A 26508-nucleotide genomic window follows, 5' to 3' on the forward strand; every position below is an offset into this window, starting at 1 on the left:
TCTATAAACTAAAGATAAAATTTGCCTTCTACAAATCTGATTCAAATTGGTAGACTAAACCTGAAGGCCGGTAGGTGAAATTAAGTATTTTCTAAGGTCTTTTTTCATACTGCCATTTAAGTAAATGAGTAATAAACAGAAGTAGGTGGTAGAGAAAGAAAACAAAAGAAATTAAAGGATCAATGAAATAGAAGTGTCCAGAGTAACTGCCACCCATAAATGCCAATCCATGAAAAATGTGTTTCCATTTAGAACTCACTAAAAATAGAAATAATTGTTTATTGTTTACGTATCTAGTTTCAAGATGATTTAATTGCTTCTTAGACCTCTCATTAAAAAATAAGTATATACTGATTGGAAAAGAGTCAAATAATAATACAGTAAGTAGCACATAAAAAGAAGAAATTTCTTCATTCATTGTCCCCCTCTCTTACAAACCCTCCTTATAACCAGCATTCTCTGTCTTGCTTTTTCACTCTCTCTTCATAGGAATAACCCTGTTAATCCCTGTTAATGTTCTATATTATAGTCAAGATGATTAATTGTTTTAGGGTATGGTAAATTGAGGCTATAGCCATAGGCAGTAGGGTCAAGCATCTTGACCTAAGAGGGTAGAAAGAGCTTACAGCAAGATGGGGTGAGGCTAATTCATTCTTAGTAAATGACAGCAACGAAGATGCCTGCATATATAGTTATAGTAATGTGGAAATGATATATCTGACTCCTGTATACATCTTTCATAGGCTGTTACTCTTTGTCTCTGCATTTTCTCTTTTAAGGGATCTTTGTTTTAATTATTTCTTTCTCTATACAAATTAAAGAGTGGTGATAAGAATTCTAGGCTGTCCATTCCCCCTAGTGATAGCCATACTGAATACGCAATGTATGGATTTAAGTTGAAGGAACACAAAAAGACATCTTCATGTCTTTTAGACATGAAGCTTTTAGAGGAGTAACTCAGGAGGGCTCGATCATTTATTCATCCATTCAGCAAATGGTTGTTGAATGCCAATTATGTGCTAGTCATTTTGGCAAGATACAGACAGTAAATGAATAAAATCTATGTCAAGTGGTGGTAAGCACTTGGATTCGTTTCCTAAGGCTGCTGTAATGAAGTACACCAACTAGCTGGCTTAGAATAACAAGTTTATTTTCTCTGTTCTGGAAGTTAGATGTTCAAAGTTAAGGTGTCAATAAAGTTGGTTCTCTCTAAGGACTCTTGGGAGAATCCATTCCGTGCCTGTCTCCTAGCTTTTGGTGACAGCTGGCAATCTTTGGTGTTCCTTAGCTTGTGGATGCATCCCTCCAGTCTGCCTCATCTTCAGCTGGAATTCTGTGTGTCTGCATCCAGATTTCCCTCTTCTTACATGAACACCATCTTACTGGCTCAGCACCCCCTCCCCCTTATGAACTCATCTGGACTTGATTACTCTGCAAGGACCCTATTTCCAAATAAGGTCACATTCTGAAGTTCTGGGAAGAACGTGAATTTGGAGGGAACCCTGTTCTACTCATAACAGCACCATCACTATAGAGAAAAATTAAAACAGGATAGTGGGGAGAAAGTGAATGCTGGGGTTGTTACAGGCTTGTGATTTTATGTAGAGGACCAAGGAAGGCTGGCTACTTGGTTGTCATTTAAACAGAGAATTGAGGAACGTGGAAGGTAGAGTGTGGTAGCTATCTCTGGGGAACACTTTGCAGCCAAGAGGGAGCATTGCCCAGGAGTATCGGGGAAGCCAGTGTGGCTGGAGGAAAGAAGCAGAGATGAGATCAGAGTGGTATCTGGGGCACATGTCATGTAGGGCCTCCTAACCTTTTGCTTTTACTCTGAGTGAAATGGGAAATTGCTGAAGAGTTCTGAGTAGAGGATGAGCTGATTGATTATGTTTTAAAAGGCACTCTGGATTATGTTTTAAAAGGCACTCTGGCTGCCCTGTTGAGACTGGGCAAGGTTGAAGTAGGTGGATGAGTTAGAAGGCCACTGCAGTGATCCAAGTGAGAGGCAGTGAAAAGAGGTCAAACTCTTTCTTGGCAGGTTTTGCTGATAGTCTGAAAATAGGATGTGAGAGAAGGAAACAAGTCAAGGGTGACTCTTAAGTATTTGGGCCTGAACAGCTGGAAGTTGTTGACATTTATTGAGAACATAAAGACATATTAAGTTGGTTATACAGGTCCTGACTTTAGGAAAAAGGCCTGGGTTGTAAATATAAATCTGGGAGAAGTCACTGTAGAAATGGTCTGTAAAGACATGAGAATAATGAGATTCTTGAGTAGGGGGAGGTGTGAGTTCTAGGGCACAGGTGGAAGGAGTAACTTAGATAGTAACACACACAGATAGTCTATCCAGAACAATAGGAAGGATGCAGAGTATGGGTGTAGGTGCAGGTGAGTTGACCGGTGTGAGGAGGAATTCATGGAAGAGGCTGGCAGATCTGAGCAATAAGAGGCTGGATAGGAGAGGGCCCCGAGAAAGGCATCCCAAGTGAGGCAGCAGCCAAAGTGATGGGGCGTCCTAGTGCCGTGAGCGTTAATAGGACTTTCTGCAGAAATAAGGGATCTTTGTTACTGCTGTTATTTTGCCTCTTGAGTTTACTGTTGATAAGTGTTTCTAACCACTTTGTACCTAGTTCTAAGTTTCTTTTACCTTTTAATCACTTTCTAATCCAGTTGTTTCATGTCTGTCTTTTCCTTTCCATCCTAAATATCACTACTACAATTTAGGCTTCCATCATTTCACCGTTGGACAGTTATAGCATCCTATATTAATTACCCTCAAAATTCTTATTGTTCATCTCATCCTATGTATTGGTACAGATTTAGCTTCTTATAGCACAGATTTGATTATGGGTCAGCCCTTCTTAATCACTCTGCGTGTCTTTGAAATTAGTCCTCCAGTCAAGACTTCACACAACCTGGTCGCATCCTGCCATTCTAGACCAGTATTCTACAGGTCCCCTCTGTGTACCCTGTGCTCAGACCACACTGGATGCCTGCTAATACTCTTGTGACATTCACTTTGCTGCCCTTCTGTATGAATGTCCCTTGTTTTTTCTCATCCCACCAGATCCTGGCTCCAACCCTGCAAAGAGATTCCTGAGATTTAAGAGCCCGTGTATCCTGGGATATTAATGCCCGGTAGTAGTTTTATTGTAATATGATTCATTATCAAAGATGCTGCCGCTGGTCTACGCAAATAAAACCTCCATTTGTTTTTATGCTCTCTGAGTACTGCCGGCTAGTAGTAATTTTTTTGTTTCCATCGTTGTCTTTAATAAAATAGTGCTTGGGAATCATCATGATTTGAATTTTTGAATTACAGCCAGATTAACCCTCAGGTTTTCTGGATTGAATTATAAATCTTAGCCTCATCAGAGAAGAAGCATCTCTGTATTTTGAGTTATAGAATATTATACAACTTTCTTCACAAAAATCAAAAACAGAGGGGAAAAAAATGGAAAAAAAAAAGAGGGGTCTGAAGGGTCCTTAAGAAAAGATACCAGATAAGCACAGGACATCATTATTTACCAATTTTTAAGAAGATTGATACATGGAGTATAGTTTTTAAATTTCTGGTTCTTGATATTCCATTTAAGAACTAGTCAGATTCTTGAGGCATTGTAAAGCTCTGTGTCCTGCCTCCCCCTCCTCTATCATCCCCAAAAGCACATTCAGCTAGCAGCCATCTGCTTCTCTCCTTGCTGAGGAGTCTGACTCATCACTCATCACTGTATCTCTTCAATTGATACATGAATTTCAGTTCCATTCGGTTACCAAATTTTAATTGGAGCCCACTGCTAGATTGGTCTCCTATTCCAGCATTTTCTCTTGGCTGCATTGTTTCTGTGTCTGCTTGGTTCCCTCTGCCTACTTCCTGTATGAGTTTGATGACATCCACTCGGGTATGAAGCTGGACAGATACTATAAAATTCCTGCAGTACCAAACACTGTCATCTTGCATTCTGCCTCTCTCCCACTACTCATCCAGAATGGAATCTAGATGCTTTAGTTCTGAATTCTTCTGTATCACTGTAGTATTTAGTATAATATCTTATTTTAGTATGCTTCGCCATCGTAGAATTTAAAATTTGTTTTAGGACCTTAGAAAATTATGAAGTTGCTCTTTCTCTGCCCTCTTCTGTCCTTATTCCCATCTTCAATGCATACTTCCAAGCATATAGCATGTACATTACATTAGTGAGCTGAAGATACCACTCTCTCATTTGATGAAAAGGACTTCCTTTCGTTTCTTCCTTAGGTTATTGTCATGCCCCAGTTTTGTGCTACTTAAAGTACACTTCTCTCTGGAAATGAAGGAATTAGTTAGACTAAAGAGTGGATGTTCTTTGGTCTTTAGTTAATTGCTATAAGCCTTGTAAATATGAACTGATAAACTTCAGGTTTCATGGGATGTATTTGGTGGGTCTTTAATAGTTAAATTGAATGAATAAATAGAATTTTTAATAAAAAATTGAAAGGCCATAGAATTCCATAAAACCCCCACCCACTGGCCAGCAAGCCTAAAAATTTCCAACTGACTTGGGGGCAGATCTAGTCTCACACCCAAGTTATTTAAGATGGGAAATATTTTTCATCCAGCATGAAAAAGTCTTGTCATCATGTTCCCTTTCATAAACTGATCTTGAAGGCAGTGGGCTGAACCAAATGCCATTTTTCTAGTTTCTCATTAGCTTACACTATCACTTGTTTTCTAGAGTGAGCTAAGACCAAGAGACCTTCAGAATCTTTCTTCCTGTGGCTACAAAGCAGGCCTCACAGTTAGCTCAAATGAAAACAAAAATAAAATGAAAGAGATCTCATAGTCTGCCGGACTGGAGTCTGAACAATAAAGACTTTGCATTTACTCTGCTCTTTGTGCCTGGGGTTTTAATTTAACACATCAATGAAAAGGCAGCATTTAAAAAGAGGGGGAAAACACCCAGCAAGACTTACTTTTATTAGTGCAATTTGTAAGAAATTACTGCACTTAATGAGAAAATCGTTAAGCATGAAAAAATGGGCTGTGACTTAATTTACGGAGCTTAAATGGTGAAGTTTTAATTGAGTTTTTTAGTTATTGGTAAGAAAAATAATAATAATAATAAAAAACAACTACCAGGGCTGTATCTGTACTGTTGAAGTGGTCAGTGCTTTTACACACCTCAGTTCAATTTCCTGTGCCACTGGTCATGCATGATATTATAGCTGTGGTATTCTCTGTCATATCTGCTGACTTTTTCTGTTCTTTCAAGGGAGGCAGGCAACTTCTTCTGTCTGCTACATGAGGAAATTTGGGGCAGAGAGTCTAGCAGAACAGTTTCTAAAAGGGGGAAGGGTGGGGCAGAGGTAAAAGGGCAGAGCTGTGTCCACTCCACAGTCCACCTGCTCAAAAACGAAATAGCAATTGAATGTCCCTTTCAGGTCCATAACGCTTATCCTTTCCCCCTGGTTCTTAGTTTCTCTTGTTGCTGCCAGTGATTTATTTTTCCCCAGTAAGCAGAGTTCATTAAAGACTGCAAAACTAAAAACAGGAATAATACCAGACCAAGAAGCACAAACATTCAGGACAAATTCCTGGGATCATAGATGCAAATTCTTTTGGAAGTAGAAGTCGAAAGGGTATTTAAAGAAATAAATCGGCACATCTTATGTCATTTAGAGGGAAAATATTTAGGATACCTTCTTTTTGTTCTTACATTCCCTGAAGTGCATTTGACTCCTTAAAGGTCATGAACACCATGGGAAGGGTTCAGTAATGAAGAAAAGTCCCATATACTTTATATTCCTTTATTATTTAAGTTAAAGACTGCTTTGTTAATTTCTGTCTCCTGCAAATATCTGATGTGTAAATGGGGCGTTCAACTCCTGTGGGTTCATGATAACACACTGTGCCAGTGGCCCTTAGATCCTCTGCTCACCCTTTCCCTATGTGCCTTGGGTCTGCGGGGAGGAGTCGGGTAGAGCCCATCCCTGCAGGTTGCATCTTCAGGCTCCCACAGCTACAGGCTTCCTACTGGGTTCACATCCTGGTGAGAAGTAAGGAGGGAGAAAGAAGCCAGGGTATTTCTCTTTCTCCCCACCCACCCCCAGCCCCGAGTGGGGCAGCATCTCCAAGTCCTCCATGGTTTCTGCCCCTATAGGACAGGCTTTAGTTACCCCTCCTCTTATCTCCTTTCTGCTCTGTTCTTGTTCCCCTGCGGTGCCAGGGGGTGCTAGAGGCTTCTTGCTATTTCTAATCTCTGGGTTACAGCATCCATTCTCAGTTGGCTTTACAGTTCTTTATCACCTGTGTTAACAGTTGCCTGCATTAAACTTCCTTGGTTAAATATTCAGTGATTTCTGTTCTTCTCTTTGGACCCTGCCTGATAACGCACAAAGCCTCCACCCACAATGGCCAGTTTATACCCTATTTGAGACACAGGGAAGCCTCTTTGTGACTGATTTTTGTTCCCTGTATTAAAACAGACTTGTTTTCTTACCAGGCAAATGTTTCTTGTTAACTTTTTGCTTTAAAAACAGTGATAGTAATTTATATGTGGATTTCATTGGCTATAAACTGGACTACTCACTTAGATTTTTATTTGTTACTGAAAGATGTTACTCCTTTTAATTCTCTTAATGACTGACCTGATCATATACTTTTTTTATTTAAATGCTAGATTTTTTATTGTCACTTTATTTTCTTTAATAAAGATGCCATTATTATTGACTATGTAAACTGTTGAACATTTTTAAATGATTTGACTGCTGACATCTGTAAAATGTGCACCTCTTCAATAATTAAAATTCACATAAGGGCATTGAGATCACAAGAAGAATTAAATTGAGAAACATCCTGAATGATGCCTGGGTTCAGCAAAATCATTTGCGATAGCTTTCTAGTCCCTTATACATAACGTGTGACGGTTGAGTGAACTACTGCTCTTTTGGCTCTGTAGGATAGAGGGGAAAAAACTCTCAGTAAATGACTTTCTTTTACTTTGTTGGAAACATCTTTGCAGAAAAGAGAGGAGTAAGTAAATGTCAAGTCAGAGACCAGCAAGCACATGGCCCCAGATGGTCATGACTGAGCAGCAGCAAGAGGGATGATTCATTTTGTAGAACTTTGGGGGGCTTCCCTGGTGGCTCAAATGATAAAGATTCTGCCTGCAATGCAGGAGACTGAGATTTGATCCCTAGGTTGGGAAGATCCCTTGGAGAAGGGAATGACGATCCATTCCAGTATTTTTGTGTGGAAAGTTCCAGGATGGGGAGCCTGGTGGGCTACAGTCCATGGGGTCGCAAAGAGTCGGACAGGACTGAGCAACTATCCCTTTCACTTTTGGAAGGTGTTGAAGGTTTTCTGGAGAGAGAGAAAAAGCATACATTTCAGATTAAAACAAAAAAAATACCACCGTTTTCCTCTTACATAACACTTTTGAATCTTGATAAGATTTTAATATAACACTAAAGTATTATAAGTATGAAAACTCATTTTGTGTATCAGTGATCTGTACTCATGTCAGATTCTAGATTAACATATTAATGCCCCTATTAAAAACCTCAAAATCCAGAACAGACAGATTTGAAATCCAGAATAGACATCTTGATTTTGAAGACTTCTTGAGATAAATGACAGCCTTTGCTTGAATACTATCCTAACATGGATGGCCCTTCCAGTGGCCATATTTTATATTAGCTGCTAATGAGTATTATTGAGCCTCTGAGTAATTCTGAAAAAGCATTTTCGTGAATTATAGTTGGGGCTGTGATTTACTGAGCGTGAATACTGTGATTGATGTGGAAGCAGAGGAAAGCACCCCAGTCCTCAGCATTTCCTATATGAGGAGTAGGAGAGAAGGGGGCATCAAAAGCATAATCCAGCCAGAGTTAGATTACTTTTGTCAGCCACTTCTGCATTTTTACATTTATTAAAAATGGCAGGGAAATGCCACCAAAGTTTGGATGAGAGGGTCCCTCATCCACATCCCATTCTGATATTCAGTATATTAGAGCATCGTCCATCACATCTATTCACTGGTGTTAAAAGGTTCATTATAATCAGTGAACCACAAAATAGTCTAGGTAGGGGGCCAGATGCACAGGCCACATAAATGATTGTTCCGAGAAGGATAGAGTCTGGTTCTGTGTATTCACTGGGTTTGTCTGAAGTTTGGGTATGTTTATCCACCTGCATTCCTGAACCTTCTAGGGGAAAGGACAGAACAGTCTAACATGGAAATAAGAACACTAAATCCACATGGGCCCACAGATACGTAAGGATGTCATTCTTAAATGGAAACTGAGTATTGAGACTGCTACTTCCTTCTCTTTGGTATTCTTTCTTATCCATATCATTATTGCAAGTGGATTATTGGCTTTCATATTTGCTTTATTTTAGTTTCTTTTGAGTATTTTTTTTCTATAAGGTGTGTGTGTGTGTGTGTGTGTGTGCGTGTGTGTGCGTGTCATCAAAATTCAAGATAAGGATGGTGCAGAGACTGTTTTTTGCAGAGCAGGCAGCACTGTCTGGTTGTTTCATGGGCTCCCGGGCCCAAGGACACCCTGTGTTTTAGAGTCCTTTATCTTCTGTGCTCATTACACTCTTTTCCTTGCAGAATTTATGTAATAATAATGTGTGATATTATGTATGTAACACGTTATAACACAGTAGACAATTCTCCTCTTCAGATAATTTCTTCTCTTAGTATCTGTGGTCCCATACCCTCCTGACTCTCTCCTGCCTCCCTAACCATCCCTTCTTGGCCTCCTTTATCAGCAGCCTTTCCTCTGTACAGCCTCTGAATCCTGAGGTTCCTTAAAGGCTTGGTCTTGAACCCTTTTTTTCCTGTACTTTCTCTGTCCTGCCCCAGCTCCTCACGCACACTATTCACTCTCCTTGGGACGCCCTTCCCTTCCACCTCTCCTCCTCTTTCTTCGCTACTCCTGGCCATGGACTCCACGCGCTGGACCGTGTCCTTTCCTCCACATACACCCCGTGCTTTCCCACCTCTCTGCTTTATACTTTTGCTCATTCTGTTTTTTGGCTGTCTGATAGCCAAATTCTACTTTTCCTTCATTGCCCAGCAAAAAAGCCATGTTAATTCACAAATCTTTCTTATAATCACCAAAGAGTTTTTAAAATTCAGATTAGTTGATATATTTCTGTACCATTCAGTGCTCTTCATGTTGACCTCTGTTACTATTTTTATGTATATGTGTTATATTCTCTATTAGCGTGTAAACTCCCCACAGGCAAGGATCTTATCTTCAACTTAATTGTGTTTCCTATAGAACATAGTATAGCATCTTATATGTTGCAGTTACACAGTAAATATGTACCAGGCTAAATTAAAATAATCACTGTATCAAGCAAAGAGAAATATTACAGCTTTACATTATAACTTGCGGAGATTTCCTCATCCACATTTCAAAAGAAATGAGAAATGTGATGTCTCTGGGATTATTGCCCTTGGCCTTTAAAAATTCTCATTTGTGCCCAGATAGGAAACGCCGAGTGAACTTGCTATCAGACTATCTGAGAAAGTAGGCTGCTTGAGTGGAAATACCAAACATTTCTCTTACTTTCCCTTTCCAGGCTAAAAGAAGGAGATAGCTTCTGTTGGTCTCAGCTTCTTGTTGATAGTTTTCTGCTCTGCTTACTGATCAGGGTTGTATTATTTAAAACTTTGTTTCAAAAGTCCTATCCAAACATTCCTTCTCTGCTTTGAATCACAGTTGGATGTTAATTCACTGCTGTAGGGATACATGGGTAAAGATTTCTGAAATTTCAGAAAAGTGTTTTCTTTAATCCCTCAAGTTGGTTAAGTAGTTCGTTGTGATGGAGATCATAATCTCCTATTTGGTAGAAAAGATGAAATGGTTACCAGGATGTTTTCACTTGCTGCAAAATTATTATATTAGGAAATACTTCATCCAGTTTTTGAATCCTTTCCACATGCTATAGGATCCTTGGCAAATAAGTTGATGGCCCTGCATTTCCTGTCTTTCATAAGGTATTGAGCAGTGCTCCAGTCACTGGGATTCAGCTGGCGGCCTTTAGCCTTTATAGGGAAGCCTTGAAAGTAGTTTTCATTAGTACTGAAGGCACACATGCGTAACTATGGGAAAGCTCAGATGAGGTCACAACAATGGCACATGTGCACTCTTAGAACATCTTGACCATTCAGCACAAATTGCTGAACAGCCAGCTAGCGAGCAGTTTCAGGAAACAAGTAAGAATGAGCCTTTAGGTCATGACTTGTGCCTGTCTCCTTGGTTTGTTCTTCTGCACAGATCATAAGGGTCTGTTTTGACCTGCTTAACCACTTTAAGTTCCCTGATGACTTTATGTTTTAATTTCCTCTGCTTTTTTAAATGAAGAATGTTTTGTTTATGAGGCAGTCTCAAATTGCAGCCCACCTTGGAAACCATAACGTTATTAATGCATTTCCTCTTTCTGTATCACTTATGACGTTGCTTGCTGACCATTATCATTTGTTAAGTATCTATGGCTTCATAGAGTGCTGAGTACCTTAGAGACTCTTGAGATTCAACTAAGGGCAGAAGATAAGTAGCAATGATTTTCCATTCTATAGGGATATTACTAAATTAAGTTGAGGGCTGGTCTTTTCTAATGTGACCTGTGATTGGAAGAGGGTGGAGTGTCCCTGGCTGATTATTTTTCTTTGTCTGACACTATTTGACATTTATCCTGAGTGGAATTAGGGGAGGAAATAGAAGATATGTTTTTTATGATGTTATCAGGAAATGCACTTTTGAAATACCCAAATGGTCCCTAAATTTTGGGGGGTAAGTAAAAAGCAATAACAGCTTAATGTTTGAAATTCCAAAAGAAATATTTAGCTATAATTCTAAGCACTTAAGAAATTTTATTTCTTGACAAATGTCAGTATTACCCAAACCTTTTAAATGTAGACTTTTGAAATCAGCATTCTGCATTTCATCTTTCCTTCCCATCCAGCCCCTTAAAAGAAGAATGGCTTTTGTGCAAACAGACCACAAGTGAGGCTCTTGATCCATAAAAACACACTACTATCAGGCACACAGGAGCATCCATTCTCTCTAACAAGCGTCACTCAGATTGAGGAAAATAAATGTATTGTCTTATGTTCTAGCGAGTCACCAGCTAACAGATCACATCGAGCAGTTTTTGGATACTAACGAAACACTGTATTTCATGAAGAGCATGGACTGCATCAAAGCCTTCAGGGAAGAAGCCATTCAGGTAACTCTGTCCTGTGTCCTCTCCCTAAACAGTTGGCCGCCGTCACAGGGGAGAGGCATACAGCAGCCCGCAGGTAAGCCTAGGCTTTGAAAATGGGCATCCTTACTGTGACGAGCAACACATGCCAAGAGGAGCAGGAAAGACCAGCTCATGCTGCTACTGCTGTCATTTCCGAGGGAGAATAAACATGGGTGGGTGACTGGGATGTTGTATCCCTCCAAGTTAGCTTTTTATTACACTATAGCCCTGGCTCTATGATTTCTACTTAGTGAGCCAACCAAATTTCTCTTCTATTGGATTCTGTTTGGCTAACTATTTTAGGGGAATGGGTGGAGAAAATACAGTTAGATAATTATTGAGAGGATTGATGAATGACCAAATTACTTCTTGAATTGTTTAGGTAGTTCCAAAGAGTGATAAGAAAATAAAAATATTGTTAAAATTAGAATGGGATGAAAGATTCAGAAGTAGATAAACCAAATGCCCTACAGATCAATATCAGTTTTATCAAATATCAAATTTTGGCCAAATGGAGTCATTATAAGACTAAGGATGACTCAGTCAGCTGGAGAAAGATCTGCTTAGCTGAAAAGGTAGTGGAAGTAGTTTTTAGCGCACACACCCCCACTGCCTGGATAGCGTGTCTGATAACACTTCTGCACACTGTCGCCACCGCATGTCTTTAAACCACCAGGTCACTGGGCTCCACAAAAGAAAGAGAGAAAGGTGGAAGAGGAGCCAAAGAGGCCTTAGAGACATATCAGTCAATCTTAATGACCTTTTTTAAACTAAAAATATAAAAAGAAAGTTGGGAATATGTGAATACTGACTGGTTATTACTCTTATTATTAATTTTTTGTGAGTTTTTTAAGTCTATATTTTAGATATTGCATATTTATAGATGAGCTAATATGGTTGAAATTTGCTTCAAAACAATCCAAGAGTCGTGGGAGAAAGTGAGGGTATAGATGTTACAAGGGTGATGGGTGCACAGCATCCACTAAATTGCTCTGTTTTTGTTTGAATTTGTCTATATTAAAACCTAAAAGAACAAAGTACCAGGCCACGAAAAAACCTGGGTAGCTATGGAAATTTCTGTGCCTTCAACAGATGGAAAGGTTTACACCTCCTAGCAAACGATGCTGAAATTTGCCAAAGAAGAACATTTTATGTGTTTTTAATAAATATGGTGGATTTGTGTGTGTGTGTGTATATATATATATAACGCTTTGGGGTGAATTATGTTTCTGTATGAGCTCTGACCTGCCACCTTCCCTACCCCCACACGCTCTTGCAGTTTTCAGAAGAGCAGCGCTTTAACAATTTCCTGAAAGCCCTTCGAGAGAAAGTGGAAATTAAACAATTAAATCATTTCTGGGAAATTGTCGTCCATGGTAAGGTGTCATTTGTCTTTTTCTTCAAATAGTTATGCTATATTTTCCAAGTTTAAGTTCTAAATATAAATTATATTGTGTGATGTGTTATGTGAGGGCCTGATGACGTCCCGTGTGGATTTTTCCATGTAGATTTGGGAAATACTCAGTATTTGGTGAACTGAAAATCTTGATTAATAAGCAGAAATACAAAGTGATAAATAATAAGTAAACATATAAGTCCCATCTTAAACTCTTTCTGTAGCGTGGCCCTTTCATGACTGTGCCTTTCTGTTTGATGACCGAAGAAGCTGTATAGGCAGTCATTGATCCCTGTCTCAGATTCTTAGACCTGTAAGTCCTGCTGGATCCATAGCACTTTCATTAATCTCCCCCACATTTTACTTCCTCCATCTTTCATTGCCATGTTCTTGGGCATTTTATATTAGCCAACCAGTGTCTTCATGCACCAAAGCCACTCACTTATTCACAGTGACGAATGCAAATAAAACATAGAAACAGGGCAACAAACGTTCTTTCACTTTTAGGCTTGTTGTTTGATTTCCATCATGCCCTTTGCCCATTTCCTTTAACCTGGTTTGATTTTCTTTCAGAATCGAAACACAAGATATTACCTGTTAAAAGTACATATTATGAAAACGATGATGTTGCAAAGTACAAAACTTCTTACTTGAAGTAGAGCCCCCAAATTAGTTTCAACCTGTCCTTCTGTGCAAACTCTGTAAAAAAGGAGTCACATGCCTATCTCTCTAGCTTCTAACAGGCAGTTTTTCGTCACACAGACAACCATTTCCCTGACAGTTAATTTTTCAGCCCTTTTACTTCTACACTGGGGAGCAAAAGCAATTAGAATAAGTGGTGAATTGGGCTTACTCAAATCACTTTTGTGTCTCTGCTGTCGACCCAGTAGATGAAAGAGATTGGTTTTGGTAGCTATTGAATGCCTCCGGTATATTGCTTGCTGAAAAGAAATTTGCAGGACATACACAAGATATATATATATATATATATCTCCTGTTGAGAGAATACACATGACCTTGTGCCATTTCTAGGTACAAATGGATGTTAAATGCATGTGCTTTTCTGAGAGCATTTCGTGCATTAACCATTTGAGACAGAAGAAAATCTTAAGAAGATAAAACTAAAGGGTAGATTTTCCATCCTTGATTTGCTCTCACTGAGTTAAACTCAACACTCTAGGCTAAATGATAGGCAAGATCTTTGTAAGAGCGTGTTTCCTTCTGACCTTAGCTTTCTGCCATTCCATCAATAGCTGGTCACACTGCTAGAAGTCAGAAAGTCTACAGATTCCCGTATCTGGAACCTAATGGGTTTGGACCAAAGCATAGTTACTCAATTTGCATTTATTTACTGAGCTCCTGCTATGACATACACTGAGGGAAATAGAAGGATGAATAAAATGTAATCCCTGCCCTAGAGAAAGTATAATCTGTTAGGAGGGATAAAATATTTACAGTCATACAGGATACAGTATGGTGAGAGCTATTTCAAAGGGATAAACAAAGTGATCTGAAGAGTTCTAAGGGAGAGATCGAATCAAGAAAGACTTCACACAGCAGGTAACATTTGTGATGTGGCTTTCATTTTCTATAAGCAAACATAGGAGAAAGGGTGATGGAAGATGGAAAAAATGATGTGAGTTCAGCATCTTTCATAAAGCTTTATATTTCCTATAGAGAAGAGCACCTTTATATTAATAATTCCAAAAATCTCCCATGCAAAGCTGGGAGGAAGTATGGTGGAAAGGAAGGTGGGATTGGGCTTGAGTCTCTGTACTTGAATTTTCCTCTGTGAATTACTTTATAGATGGAGTTACTCTGATCACCAAAGATGAAGCCCCTGGAAGCTCTGTCACCACTGAGGAAGCCAAAAAGGTATTGCGGGGTAGCTCCCTGTCTTTAGATGAATTATTGTGGTGGAGATTATTTTCTTGGTGCTCATTCTTCCTTGAAGAAGTAAAATTCTAGGGGTAACTAGATTACTGTACCGTTCTTTACTCAACCAACAGGCAAATTGCTTCAGCTGCAGCATCCTTAGAGGAGAAATTGTAATCTCATTCAGTTTGCCATACGCTACGATAATGTTTCTAGAACTCACCTACAGTTGCACTTCAGTACCTCTAGAGTTTGTGATCCATAGTAGACCCTGGTTAAGGCTAGGAAATCCGTCTAGCCCAGTGATCCCCACTCAGGCCACACATTAGTCACCAGTGAGTTATTTTTAACAACAAAAAAAGACTTCATATTGATTCAAATGGTCAACATACTTGGTGTCTTCCTATGTGGAGGATGAGCATTACATCTGATTCAGTTGTGAGTCAAAAATATACAGCTGTTCAGCTCAGTTCTTCTTCATTATACTGCATATTTGTGATGAAATTTCAATGAAATTAAATTGAGTAGCTCAGAAGTATATTGTTCATAACATCCAGTGTTATTTACAGTCGGTGGTTGACCCAGCCTTGCTAGTACAACACATGGCAGCCGTCAGTTATGTACTAAGCCTCTGCTGTTTGCTGGGCCCTGTACTGAACGATAAAACAGCACCCCGCCCTCTAGAGACTCAGTTGCTTACAGGGTAGCAGAAGGAAGCATTGGAGACTCAAAAATTAACTGCCCGGCTAAGGAGAGCTTGGTCAGGGACTGATGAACAGGAATCTAAGGGAATAGCGGAAACAAGGCCAGAGATGTTCATCTATGGGCTAAACGCAGGCCAAAGTTTAAAAATCTTGAATTTTCAGCTCAGAAAACACATTTGGCAAAAACCATGACATGGTTTGGCAAAGAGATTAGAATATACAAGATTTTTTATTAAGCACTCTGCCTGGCAAAAGCATTGTGTTAAAGAACAGATATGGCCCCTGCTCTCAGGAAGTAAGATCTCAGAATTTAAAAAGCATTCTTCAAGATGCTGACTGTTGTCTCAAAGAAAGATCTGTGATGTCTGTACCCGCTGCTGCCACAGTCAAGACTGAGTACTGTGGGCCTCAGAGTGCCCTTTAACTGGATTTGTTATTTTATACAATGGCATGATAATACTTCCCCCTTGAACTAGGGGGTGTCATTCAGGGCTCTGCAGAGAGAACCAATACTGTGTGGGGGGAGGGTGTGGAGGGGGGACTGATTCATTTTAAGGAACTGGCTCACACAGTTGGGGGGCTGGCAAATGTGGAATTTATAGAGCAGGCCAGCAAGCTGGAAATTAAGGCAGGATTTCTATATTACATTCCAGGGGCATAATTCCTTCAACTGATTGGATCAGGCTTACCAACATTATTGAGGGTAACCTTCTTTACTTAGTCAGCTGATTGTAAATGTCAGTCACATTCATAAAATACCTTCACAGCAACATCTAGTGTTTGCCATAACAGCTGGGCACCATAGTATAGTGAAGTTGGCACAAAATCATGTAGAGTGAAGGCTTATCAATCAGCTTTTGGTTAACAGGTAAAATAAGGCAGATAGTTTCATTTTAATCATTATTGCATTCAAAAAAATCTGTCATCCAGCTGAGAGTTGAGTACGTTACAGTTTTGGGAGAAAGCGGAAATCCCTGACCTGAAAAGGCAGTCTTTTCCCCCAAGCAGTACCTCTTAACCGAAGGTGTCAGAGTTGAGTGAGGCCAGAATACAAGAAAAGGAAGAAAGCTAAGAAGGGATTATGTGCTTCCTGCAAGTGTGTCTGGGCCTTAGTCTTTGTTGCAAATGTAATACCACCTTTGGAATTAAAGAGCACAGAGCATAACCATCAGGAATTTTAATGTCTGGTAATGAAGCTGCAGAGAAGAATTTCAGTGAAGACTAGATATGGGTGGGTATCCTTACATGATTCTAATATCAACAGAACTGATTGCAGTTGGTTAAGACAAGTCCGAAAACATCACCATGTTTGAAGAGAGAGAAAGCACGGTCAGCATAGCAGAGTGAAGCTTGCTGTGGTGACTGACTCTCGGCACACACTCGGTCACGTCTGACCCGAAAGATTATGCTTTTGTGTCTGCTTCGGTATCACAGGAGCCCTTTTTTTTTCCAGAATGAAAACTTAGTCCTCTATGTTAAAAAAAAAAATTTTAATGCCACCTGTTGATTTTTGGAGAGAATTGTGGAAGGGAGAAGGTACATATGGATGATAATGGGGAGAATTAGTACAATTCTGGCTCAAGGAAGTTGATTCCTTGTGGTTTTAATAGGAGAGACATGCTTCAGCTTTTTCTCTTAGCCAAGTTATGGAAGTATTATCAGTTTTGACCACACAATAAAATACTCATTTACATTTTCTTCAAACAACTGTTATGTTTGGTCACTTCCCAAAGAATCAGTTACAGAAACTTGGCTGTAATCAGACATTGAAGAACAATCCTCATAGTCCATTAAAATTCTTTCAAGATACTGACCATAAGTTATTTAAAGTTGGTACACTGTCACATTATTGCTGTTAAATGATGATTTGAAAGGAAATATTATTCAGGGATGCCCATTTTAAATGAAAATTAAATCATGACTTTACACTTGCCCATCTTAAGGACAGCTGTTTCCCTCTGATATATTCTAGAAATGTGTGGATTTTATGATTCTTTGAGAATATAGGTAAGTCATTCCTGCTGTAGAAATAGAAAGTTCTCTCATGACATAAGCTTAGACAGTCACTTTTCCTTTCAGTAACTGATACCTCTGTTTGATTTTGAAGCGTAGATATAAATATAACTCCTGTTTTCCACTCGTGAATTCTTTCACTTTTTCTGTTTTCTGGTAGTTAGTTAGACATGCCATTAATGTTTGATGTTTGTATATGTATTTTTCCTCCAGTTTTATTTTGTTTCTTTTTATTGAGTTAACATTGCTCTATACCATTGGTAAATTACAGCATTATATTTCAACTTCTGTGTACACTACATGCTCACCACCAAAAGTTTAGTTTCTATTCATCCCCATACAGTTGACCCTCTTTACCCATTTCACCCTCCCGTCATGCCTTCCCTTCTGGTAACTACTAGTCTGTTCTCTGTATCTATGGGTTTGTCTTTGTTTCATTTGGTTTGTTCATTTGTTCTGGTTTTGTTTTATATTCCACATATGAGTGAAATCGTACAGTGTTTATCTTTCTTCATCTGACTTATTTCACTTAGCATAATCCTCTCAAGGACCATATTTCAAAAAGATATATACACCTTGGTGTTCACCACAGCATTATTTATGATAACAAATATCAGAAAAAAAAAAAAAAAAAACACCTAAGTGTCCATTGATGATGAATGAGTGAAGAAGACATGGTATACATACACAATGGAATACTACTCAGCCATAAAAAGATGAAGTCTTGCCATTGGCGACAACATGGAGAGCACTTTGTAGCTCCTGTGCACCCTTTGTCTGTCATCTCATTCACAGGGCTTGGCTCTGTGGTGGGTAGGAGTTGTGCCTGTTTATCCTGCCATATTCCAGGAGCATCACAATCCAGGACCAGGCAACCATCCATGGTCCATGAGAGACCTGGACTTGTAAAAGGTCAAGAAAGGCTGATTCTTCATTCAAAGTTTGTCATCTTTATAAAAAAATTTTTTTTAATTTTTTCCTCCTAACCTGTGTTAGGGTTAAAACAGTGGTTCTCAGCCAGGAGTGATTTTATACCCCAGGAGGTATTAGCATTGTCCAGAGACATTCCAGGTGGTTACAGCAGGGGGCATGCGACTGACTTCTAGTAGGTAGAGCCCCTGACAACAAAGAATGATGAGAAGCCTTGGGCTAAAAGATTAAACAAGTCAGATTCTTTACTAAGGCAGAGGATATTGGCTTAAGTTGTATAGAATTTTATTCAGCTGGAAGGAATCCTAATGATGATCTAGCTGAGTTTTTATTTTTAAAACTGAAAGCTTAAAAGGAAGCCTGATACATAAAACAGAGAAGGGTGATACTTCTCCCTTGATGGATAGTGGGAGTGGAAATTTGGGGTTACCCATGCCCTGAGGACTTAGAAGAGCCCTCAGGGAACAGAACCTGAAAAATACTGATCTGGTCCAAACTCCTTATTTTATATACACATGAAGAAACTTAGGGCTGAGACATAAAATAATGTACTTACAATCTCATAGTGTCACTGGCCAGGAACCCAGTGGTGGAACTGAGCCCCAGCCCTCCATTCTTTTTACTCCATATTAAGAGCACAGAGAGGAAAGATGATTTATTCCCGTGGCTTTGGAATATTGTTTCTCACAGGATTCCAAGGTTGAGATTTGTCTAAATAATCATTTGATACAAACTCTTATGGGGGGAAAGGCATCATTTTAGCACTTTTTTCCTTATAAGTTGCCTAATCTAGCCTTCTTTATTGCTGTTGACATTTATTGATTTTTCCATCTTAGCATCATAGATGCTCAAAGCTTAGTGATCTGGTCATTTTCCAGAGGCAGTCTAGAGAGGTGAAGTTGACTTTCTCAGTGTCACAAGTTCATGGCCAGCAGAATTGGTTAGAGTCCAGACTCTGAACTCTATGCGTTTTTATGCCTCCACCATAGAATGCCACCAGCCACATGTACCTAAAAGATTCTCACACTCCCTCTTCCAAAAAAGATCCCCAAAGCATTGTGAAAGATTATAAGATTAGAATTAAGAATCATTTCTTGAGAACAGTTGTCTCTGACTGCTGGCCGCTGTTGGACCCCATGATATTTTCCTTTGTTCTTTTCTTCCTTTTCTGCCTTAAATCCCTAGTGAAGTTCTATATGTTAGTACAAGAAAAGCAGTAATTAAAAGGTCACATTGTTACTTTATATTTGTTTAGAGCTTGAAATTTTTAAGATATGATTTTAAAATTTTTTTTGAGCTAGAACATACAGTAAAAGCACAAATCTCAAATAAGAACATTGTTAAATTCTTACATAGTCATATATCTGGGTGCTGACCACCCAGATAAAAATACAGAGCATTTCCAAAACCTCAGAAGGCTCCCTGATACCCTGCCCAGTATTCTGACATCTGTCACTTGAGAGTAGTTAGCCTAGCTCAACCTTCATATAATTGGAATCGTGCCTTTTATGACTCATCCATGATGTTAAAGTTGTTCATTCTTTATTACAGCTATGTAGTATTCTCTTTTGTGGTTATACCACAATTTTTTCATCCATTCTAATGACAGACATTGGTTGTTACTAAACACTGGCAACTGGGATATATGCTACGGGTATTCTTGTGTCTGTCATTTGGTAAACATATATTGAGTGTATTCCTAGGAATTGGAACATAAAATCTACAATTCCACAAGGCATTTTTTTGTATCTTTTATTTCATCTGAGAAGCAGTGCAACCCCAAGAGATAAATGAGGTCAGTAGTAGTATTCCTATTTTATTTTTGAGGAGAGCTAGTATAGAAGGAGAAGGGAATGGCAACCCACTCCAGTACTCTTGCCTGGAAAATCCCACGGACGGAGGAGCCTGGTAGGCTGCAGTCCATGGGGTCGCTAAGAGTCGGATACAACTGAGCAACTTGACTTTAACTTTTCACTTTCATGCATTGGAGAAGGAAATGGCAACCCACTCCAGTGTTCTTGCCTGGAGAGTCCCAGGGATGGGGGAGCCTGGTGGGCTGCCGTCTATGGGGTCACACAGAGTCAGACACGACTGAAGCGACTTAGCAGCAGCAGCAGCAGCAGTTATAGAAAGGTCAAGTGGCTTACCCAGGGTTACTGGGAACAGACAGTGCCTCGATTATATGGTTCTTTTCCCCCACACTGGTTTGCAGATTTCTCTGCTGAACTGTATTCCCTATAAAGCATGAAAATAGCATTAATGAAACCTAAGTATGTGTCATTTTAAACAAAATACATGCAAACAGGTTTTCATTCTTCGTGATGCTATTGTATATCTAGACCTTGGTGTTGGAATAAGCTCGATGGAAGCCATGTGTTTTCAATTTGGGGATTGCTAAAGGCCTTCTGTGTGGTCGCACAGAGTCGGACACAACTGAATCGACTTAGCAGCAGCAGCAGCAAGGGCCTTAGGACAAGCTGATTTTTAGTTTTTAGTCTTATGGAGGAATAGGACTGGAAGCTTCTGTGTAGAAGTGATTGATGCAGTTTCTCTGCTTGTGGCCAGGATTGTATTTCAGTGTACCTGAGAAGTAGAGGTTTATCCATCTCATAAAGATCTCCAAGTAAGAAGGTTCTTTCTTGGTAACCGCAAATACATGATGAGGATGGAGGACTGTGTCACACAACTGCTTTTTTTCTATTTGTCCTCTTTTTTCAGCATATTGCAGAGAGAAAGAACATAAAAAAAATCAACTGTTGACTCGTGCCCCTTGTGGCTGCATTCAGAGAATCTGTTGCTTTTATTGAGAAAACAGGCCAGTTGTTGAATTCTCTGCTTTATCTCTAGCTTCCCTGTCATGCACAGCCTGGAAATTACTTGTAGTTAAAAACTCTGATGGTGAGGAGTGATAAGTGTAAGAGATCAGCTTTGCCTGGGGCTGTGGGAAGGATAATGGATGGCAGCCTGCTCTTAGCTGTAAATTGCTTAAGCAGAAATGTAAAGTAGATCTGTCAGGAAATCAGCTCCAGATGTTTAGCACTTGATGGAAAGGAGAGTTTATTTGCCGCCGTTCCTTTCTTCCTGGAATTTGGCCTCATCTCAGAGACGTGCCATTTATGTTTAATGGTATATACTATGGTCATATTGTGCAGGCAGTCCTATCTGAATTTATCCTGTAATTGCAGTGTGAAAGGGGCTTTGCAGGTGGGATGGGAATGGGAATTGGAGCTTTTAGAGACTGTGTGCCAAAAAGCATTAGGGATTTTCTAGATTCATCAATGGTTTAGTCACTAAGTCATGTCCGACTCTTGTGACCCCATGAACTGTAGCCTGCCAGGCTCCTCTGCCCATGGGATTCTCCAGGCAAGAAGACTGGAGTGGGTTGCCATTTCCTTCTCCAAGATTCATCAATGCGTACCTACTATGGGTCAGGTTTCTAAGGGGGTAATACAAGATATAGCAGACTACAAAACGATTAAGACCACAGAGTTTGTGTTTGAAGGTACCAGTCACTTGTAGGCCCCAGAGGCTTCTGGTAAGACACAGCTCTACTTTTTTATTCTTTTCTCACCTAAAGGATACGTCTTTATCTTTCAGGCTGATGTTCTTGATGTAGGGTAAATCAACTGGGGGTTAATGATAGTAGGAGAGGAGCAAAATAAAAATCGTTTTTAATATTGATGATAATTAGAATCATAAATAAAGATTAATTTGGGAATCCAGGAGCAGAGTCTGACCTTTAGATGTAAACCAGATGCAGATGCACGTGTGGCTTGCTGACTCATTTATCTCTATGTGGCTCTCGGGTATATTCATTTATAATCAACCCGAATAAGTAAGTAGAGTTGATGATATGAATCAGTTCCGTTCTGTTCCAGGCTGTGCCTCCACTGCTAGCATCTTCTGTCTCCTAAACCACAGATAGATTCCCAGCACTGACCACAGTCCAGTTCAGAGTCAGCAAAGGGCTATAGAAAGGTGTATACATGTCCTTAGGGAAAGGTGAACTCCTTAATCTCTCAATCAGAATTGAAGTCAGTGATTGATGAGGTGGTTTTGACTGAGGGGGAAAAAGTCCAGGAGGGAGGATGAGTCAAAAACAGACTGTCATAGCCACATCTAGGCACTTACGCGGCCTTGCCCGGCTCTGCACGTGCAGCCTTCCTCTTGCCCTTCTTACCCACGTGAGTGAGTTTCAGCACACAAGGAATTAAAGGACACACAGCACTTGCTTCCTGAGACTTGTTGTATACAGCCTTGTATTTTAACTGTGACTTTAGTCTGTGGTGTAAGGAGACATCAGTTCAGTTCAGTTCAGACGCTTAGTTGTGTCCGACTCTTTGCGACCCCATGAATCGCAGCACGCCAGGCCTCCCTGTCCATCACCAACTCCCAGAGTTTACCCAAACTCATGTACATCGAGTCAGTGATGCCATCCAGCCATCTCATCCTCTGTCATCCCCTTCCCCTCCTGCCCCTAATCCCTTCCAACATCAGGGTCTTTTCCAATGAGTCAACTCTTCGCATGAGGTGACCAAAGTATTGGAGTTTCAGCTTCAGCATCAGTCCTTCCAATGAACACCCAGGACTGATCTCCTTTAGAATGGACTGGTTGGATCTCCTTGCTGTCCAAGGGACTCTCAAGAGTCTTCTCCAACACCACAGTTCAAAAGCATCAATTCCTCGGCGCTCAGCCTTCTTCACAGTCCAACTCTCACATCCATACATGACTACAGGAAAAACCATAGCCTTGACTAGACGAACCTTTGTTGGCAAAGTAACGTCTCTGCTTTTGAATATGCTGTCTAGGTTGGTCATAACTTTCCTTCCAAGGAGTAAGCGTCTTTTAATTTCATGGCTGCAATCACCATCTGCAGTGATTTTGGAGCCCAGAAAAATAAAGTCAGCCACTGTTTCCCCATCTATTTCCCATGAAGTGATGGGACTGGATTCCATGATCTTAGTTTTCTGATTGTTGAGCTTTAAGCCAACTTTTTCACTCTCCTCTTTCACTTTCATCAAGAGGCTTTTTAGTTCCTCTTCACTTTCTGCCATAAGGGTGGAGTTATCTGCACATCTGAGGTTATTGATATTTCTCCTGGCAGTCTTGATTCCAGCTTGTGCTTCTTCCAGCCCAGCGTTTCTCATGATGTACTCTGCATATAAGTTAAATAAGCACGGTGACAATGTACAGCCTTGACGTACTTCTTTTCCTATTTGGAACCAGTCTGTTGTTCCATGTCCAGTTCTAACTGTTGCTTCCTCACCTTTTAATCTATGTATAATTCTTAGGTTTCAGAGGCCTTGATTGTGTCCACGGTACCATAAAAATTACAGAAAATACAGGGAAAGCAGTTCTTGCTCTGCTTTCATGTTGAGAAAGTGTACACATGAACACACCTTTCCCTCTTGGGTGGAGCTACCACAGGAGTGAAGTGGGCTGGAAGGCTTGTTTACCGCCCGCCAGCTCCATGCACACCAACCCTGAGGGATGCTAACTGGGAGAGGCCTACCACACTTCCACCTCCCCTTTTAAAAACCCTCCCTCCTGCAGACTGGTCTCTGCCACCATGCTAAGTACTTGTCCTACGAGAAGATCAGCTCTGGTGTTAGGATGGACAAGAAATTGATAAAACCTAGGTCTTCGATTCAGTTATCACACGCCTTGAAGGACAAGAGTCCCCACTGCTGTCTTTGGAGGGCAGGAATGTTCAGATAGTCTTCATGGGCACTGACTCCCTTTTGAAAATCTGAGTTGCATTCCTCGATCCTTGCAGACTTCAGTTCAGGGCCCTTTGATTTTCTGCATATCTGCCTTGTAGAAGTTCCAGGTCTAGAATACTGATGCTAAACAGAAGCGTACACTGGAAGTGTTCTCATCCACCTTCCTGTTTTCAAACAATTTATAACACACATTTAAAGATTGCCAGAAAAAGAATTGAACAAACCCACCCATTTTTGTGTTTCACATCTCCTAGAAGTCCTTCCTTTTACCTCTTTTGTCCTCAGTGGAATTGAGTAGATGCTTGTAATCTTTAAGTCCAGACACTTGACCCTTAATGCTCCCTTCAAAAGAGACTTAGATTTATTGTATGCCAATTACACCTCAGTAAAGTTTGCTTTTGTTAAAAAAAAGAGAGACTGAGTCATACTAGTTTGGGGTGTTTGGTTCTTTTCTTAACCCTAATGAGCCCACATACCCGCTGTGGAAGCAGAAATGGGGATACCTGGTGTCCTCGGGGCCTGATGCAGGCCCCTCCACATGCTCGCTGCCTTGGAGAGCCACATCGTCTCCTCCCTCTTCCCAGCAACTTTCTCCGTGACTAGTTAGTGGACTGTTCAACCTCACAGGGGTCCTCATCCAGAACCAAAGGAAGGGGCGTACATCAAGATGGTACTTCTTTGGGGCCATTTGCATGTGTTCCTCCATCAAAGGAGGCAAAACTGTGCTTGTGGTATCCCTGACTTTCTGTTCACAGTTTCTGGCCCCCAAAGAAAATGCAAATGCAGACTCAGCGGCCGCCTTTGAGGAGGGTGGGGACGTGGACGACTTGGTGAGTACTTTTAACGTATACCAGGTGTTCTCCTGCTTAAACTTGGCTGAGCTGTAAATACAGCCACCAAGCCTGCTTATCATGGACTTATTTGTGTTTCAGTTTCTGACACACCAGCAGCTCTCAACACTATTATAATTATTTATTGCCATTATAAATGTAATCAGATAAGTAATTTCATAATAGACAGTCCTATGCTCTTTGGTTCTTTATTGTTCATTCAGTTTAATCCTCTCCTTGAAGGACTGAAAAAGAGCTGGGAAGGCTGTTCCTTTAGCAGCAAAAAGTCATAATTTACTGAAATTGCTCTCCACCAAAATAAGCAATACAGTGTGCAATCTGTGTGGGCTGACAAATAAAAACAGCATTTAAAAAGCCTCATTCTTAAATGTTCTCAATGAGCTTAATGTAAACAAAATAGACTGATCGGCATCTGGGGATTTCTGGACCTTATCACACCATGTCTGGATGCCTGGAAGCCTGGGTCGAGTGTTGGCTCTTATATCCATCTTTCACGTGTGGGGACTTCCTGCCTTTAAGCCTCACATGACAGCAGTCCAGTAAAAACTTTCAGCCTTTTTGTGGAGAAGTTCTTAGTATTGAAATAAAAAGAGATGCTTAGAATTTAGCTCCTGAAATAGTTTGTTGTTTGTTTGCTGTCTAGTCACTCAGTCGTGTGCGACTGTTTGCAATCCCATGAACTATAGCCCTCCAGGCTCCTCTGTGCATGGAATTTCTCAGGCAAGAATTCTGGAGTGGATTGCCATTTCCTTCTCCAAGGGATCTTCCCACCCCAGGAATCAAATACATGTCTCCTGCATTGGCAGGCAGGTTCTTTACCACTGAGCCAGGGAAACCCCCTAAAATAGTTAGTGATGAGCAAGTCCGTGCATGTCACCGGTGAGGAGAACCATTGTTGCTTATGGTCCCCTCCCCAGAGAAGCAGTGCTCTGAAGTTGGTCTGCTCCCTTTCTAAGTGTGTTGTTCTGTTTACAGCTGGAGTTGATATAGCCCATGGACGTGGAGAATCTGTGAGAGCTGCCAGCGCTGTGATGCCGAGAGTTCTAAACACAGCAGCCTGGAGGAGGTCACTCACGCAGACCTGGAAGTTCTGGCGGTGGTCCCTGCAAGTTACACAGAAGTGAATCACCTGATTTCTTGCAGAATGAGTACAGACATTTATAAGGGATAATTTAGACCCCATACTTGTTTATAAAGAGTCATTTTCTGATTGGTGTATTATTTCTTTTTTGGTCTTACTGGTCTCAGTGTATTACGCATGTGCCTTCCTGACCTCGTACAGTGGTGAGGATGCGGCCCTCGTGAAGTTATCTGATCCAGAACGATAGCATGGCCACTGGTGGGCTTCTCAGTCTTCCTCAGGAAGTCTCATCCATTGTCCGATCCTCTAACAGCATCACAACTTACTCTGATCAAATGGTGGCATTAGTTTCTTACCAACAGAAAGCTGTCTTTGGGCAGTCACGGCTAAGGGCCGGCCCATTCCTCTTTTTATTTAAGCCTTTGAGTCATCACATTACTTTGGCCTGCAGCAGGGAAGGAAGGGGAATACCCATTTTAAGCAGAGTTATGGTGATGTTCTCATGAAGGAAGGAGGCTATTTTGGCCCAGCCTCTGACATATCAGTGAACCTAAAAACAAAAGGAAACAAAAACACAGTAACTGAGAGATTCACCACCAGTAGTTAGGGTTCTGTCATTTCATTTCACTCTACCTGCAGGTCTCCCAGAAGGTTTGGTTGTGTTAAAACATTTCTTCCTTAATTTCCCA

The 26508-nt window shown here is 40.4% G+C and overlaps 1 protein-coding gene across 4 annotated transcripts in view; it reads left to right on the forward strand.

The window, feature by feature from the left end:
* The window catches only part of XRCC5 (X-ray repair cross complementing 5), an 84318-nt gene extending 58359 nt beyond the window's left edge, over window positions 1-25959 (forward strand). For 3 of the 4 annotated variants that reach the window (XM_055573412.1, XM_055573413.1, XM_055573414.1), the window contains exons 17-21: window positions 11118-11227; window positions 12525-12621; window positions 14449-14516; window positions 24643-24717; window positions 25714-25959. In XM_055573412.1, the coding sequence (XP_055429387.1) occupies window positions 11118-11227; window positions 12525-12621; window positions 14449-14516; window positions 24643-24717; window positions 25714-25728 (365 nt within the window). In that variant the 3' untranslated portion in view covers window positions 25729-25959. Of the gene's footprint in view, window positions 1-3067; window positions 3389-11117; window positions 11228-12524; window positions 12622-14448; window positions 14517-24642; window positions 24718-25713 lie in introns of those variants that run through there. The other variant, XM_055573415.1, reaches the window with a different exon arrangement.
* Window positions 25960-26508: the final 549 nt, after the last annotated feature.

Source organism: Bubalus kerabau, chromosome 3, assembly GCF_029407905.1.
Source record: "Bubalus kerabau isolate K-KA32 ecotype Philippines breed swamp buffalo chromosome 3, PCC_UOA_SB_1v2, whole genome shotgun sequence".
Classification (NCBI taxonomy): Eukaryota; Metazoa; Chordata; class Mammalia; order Artiodactyla; family Bovidae; genus Bubalus; species Bubalus kerabau.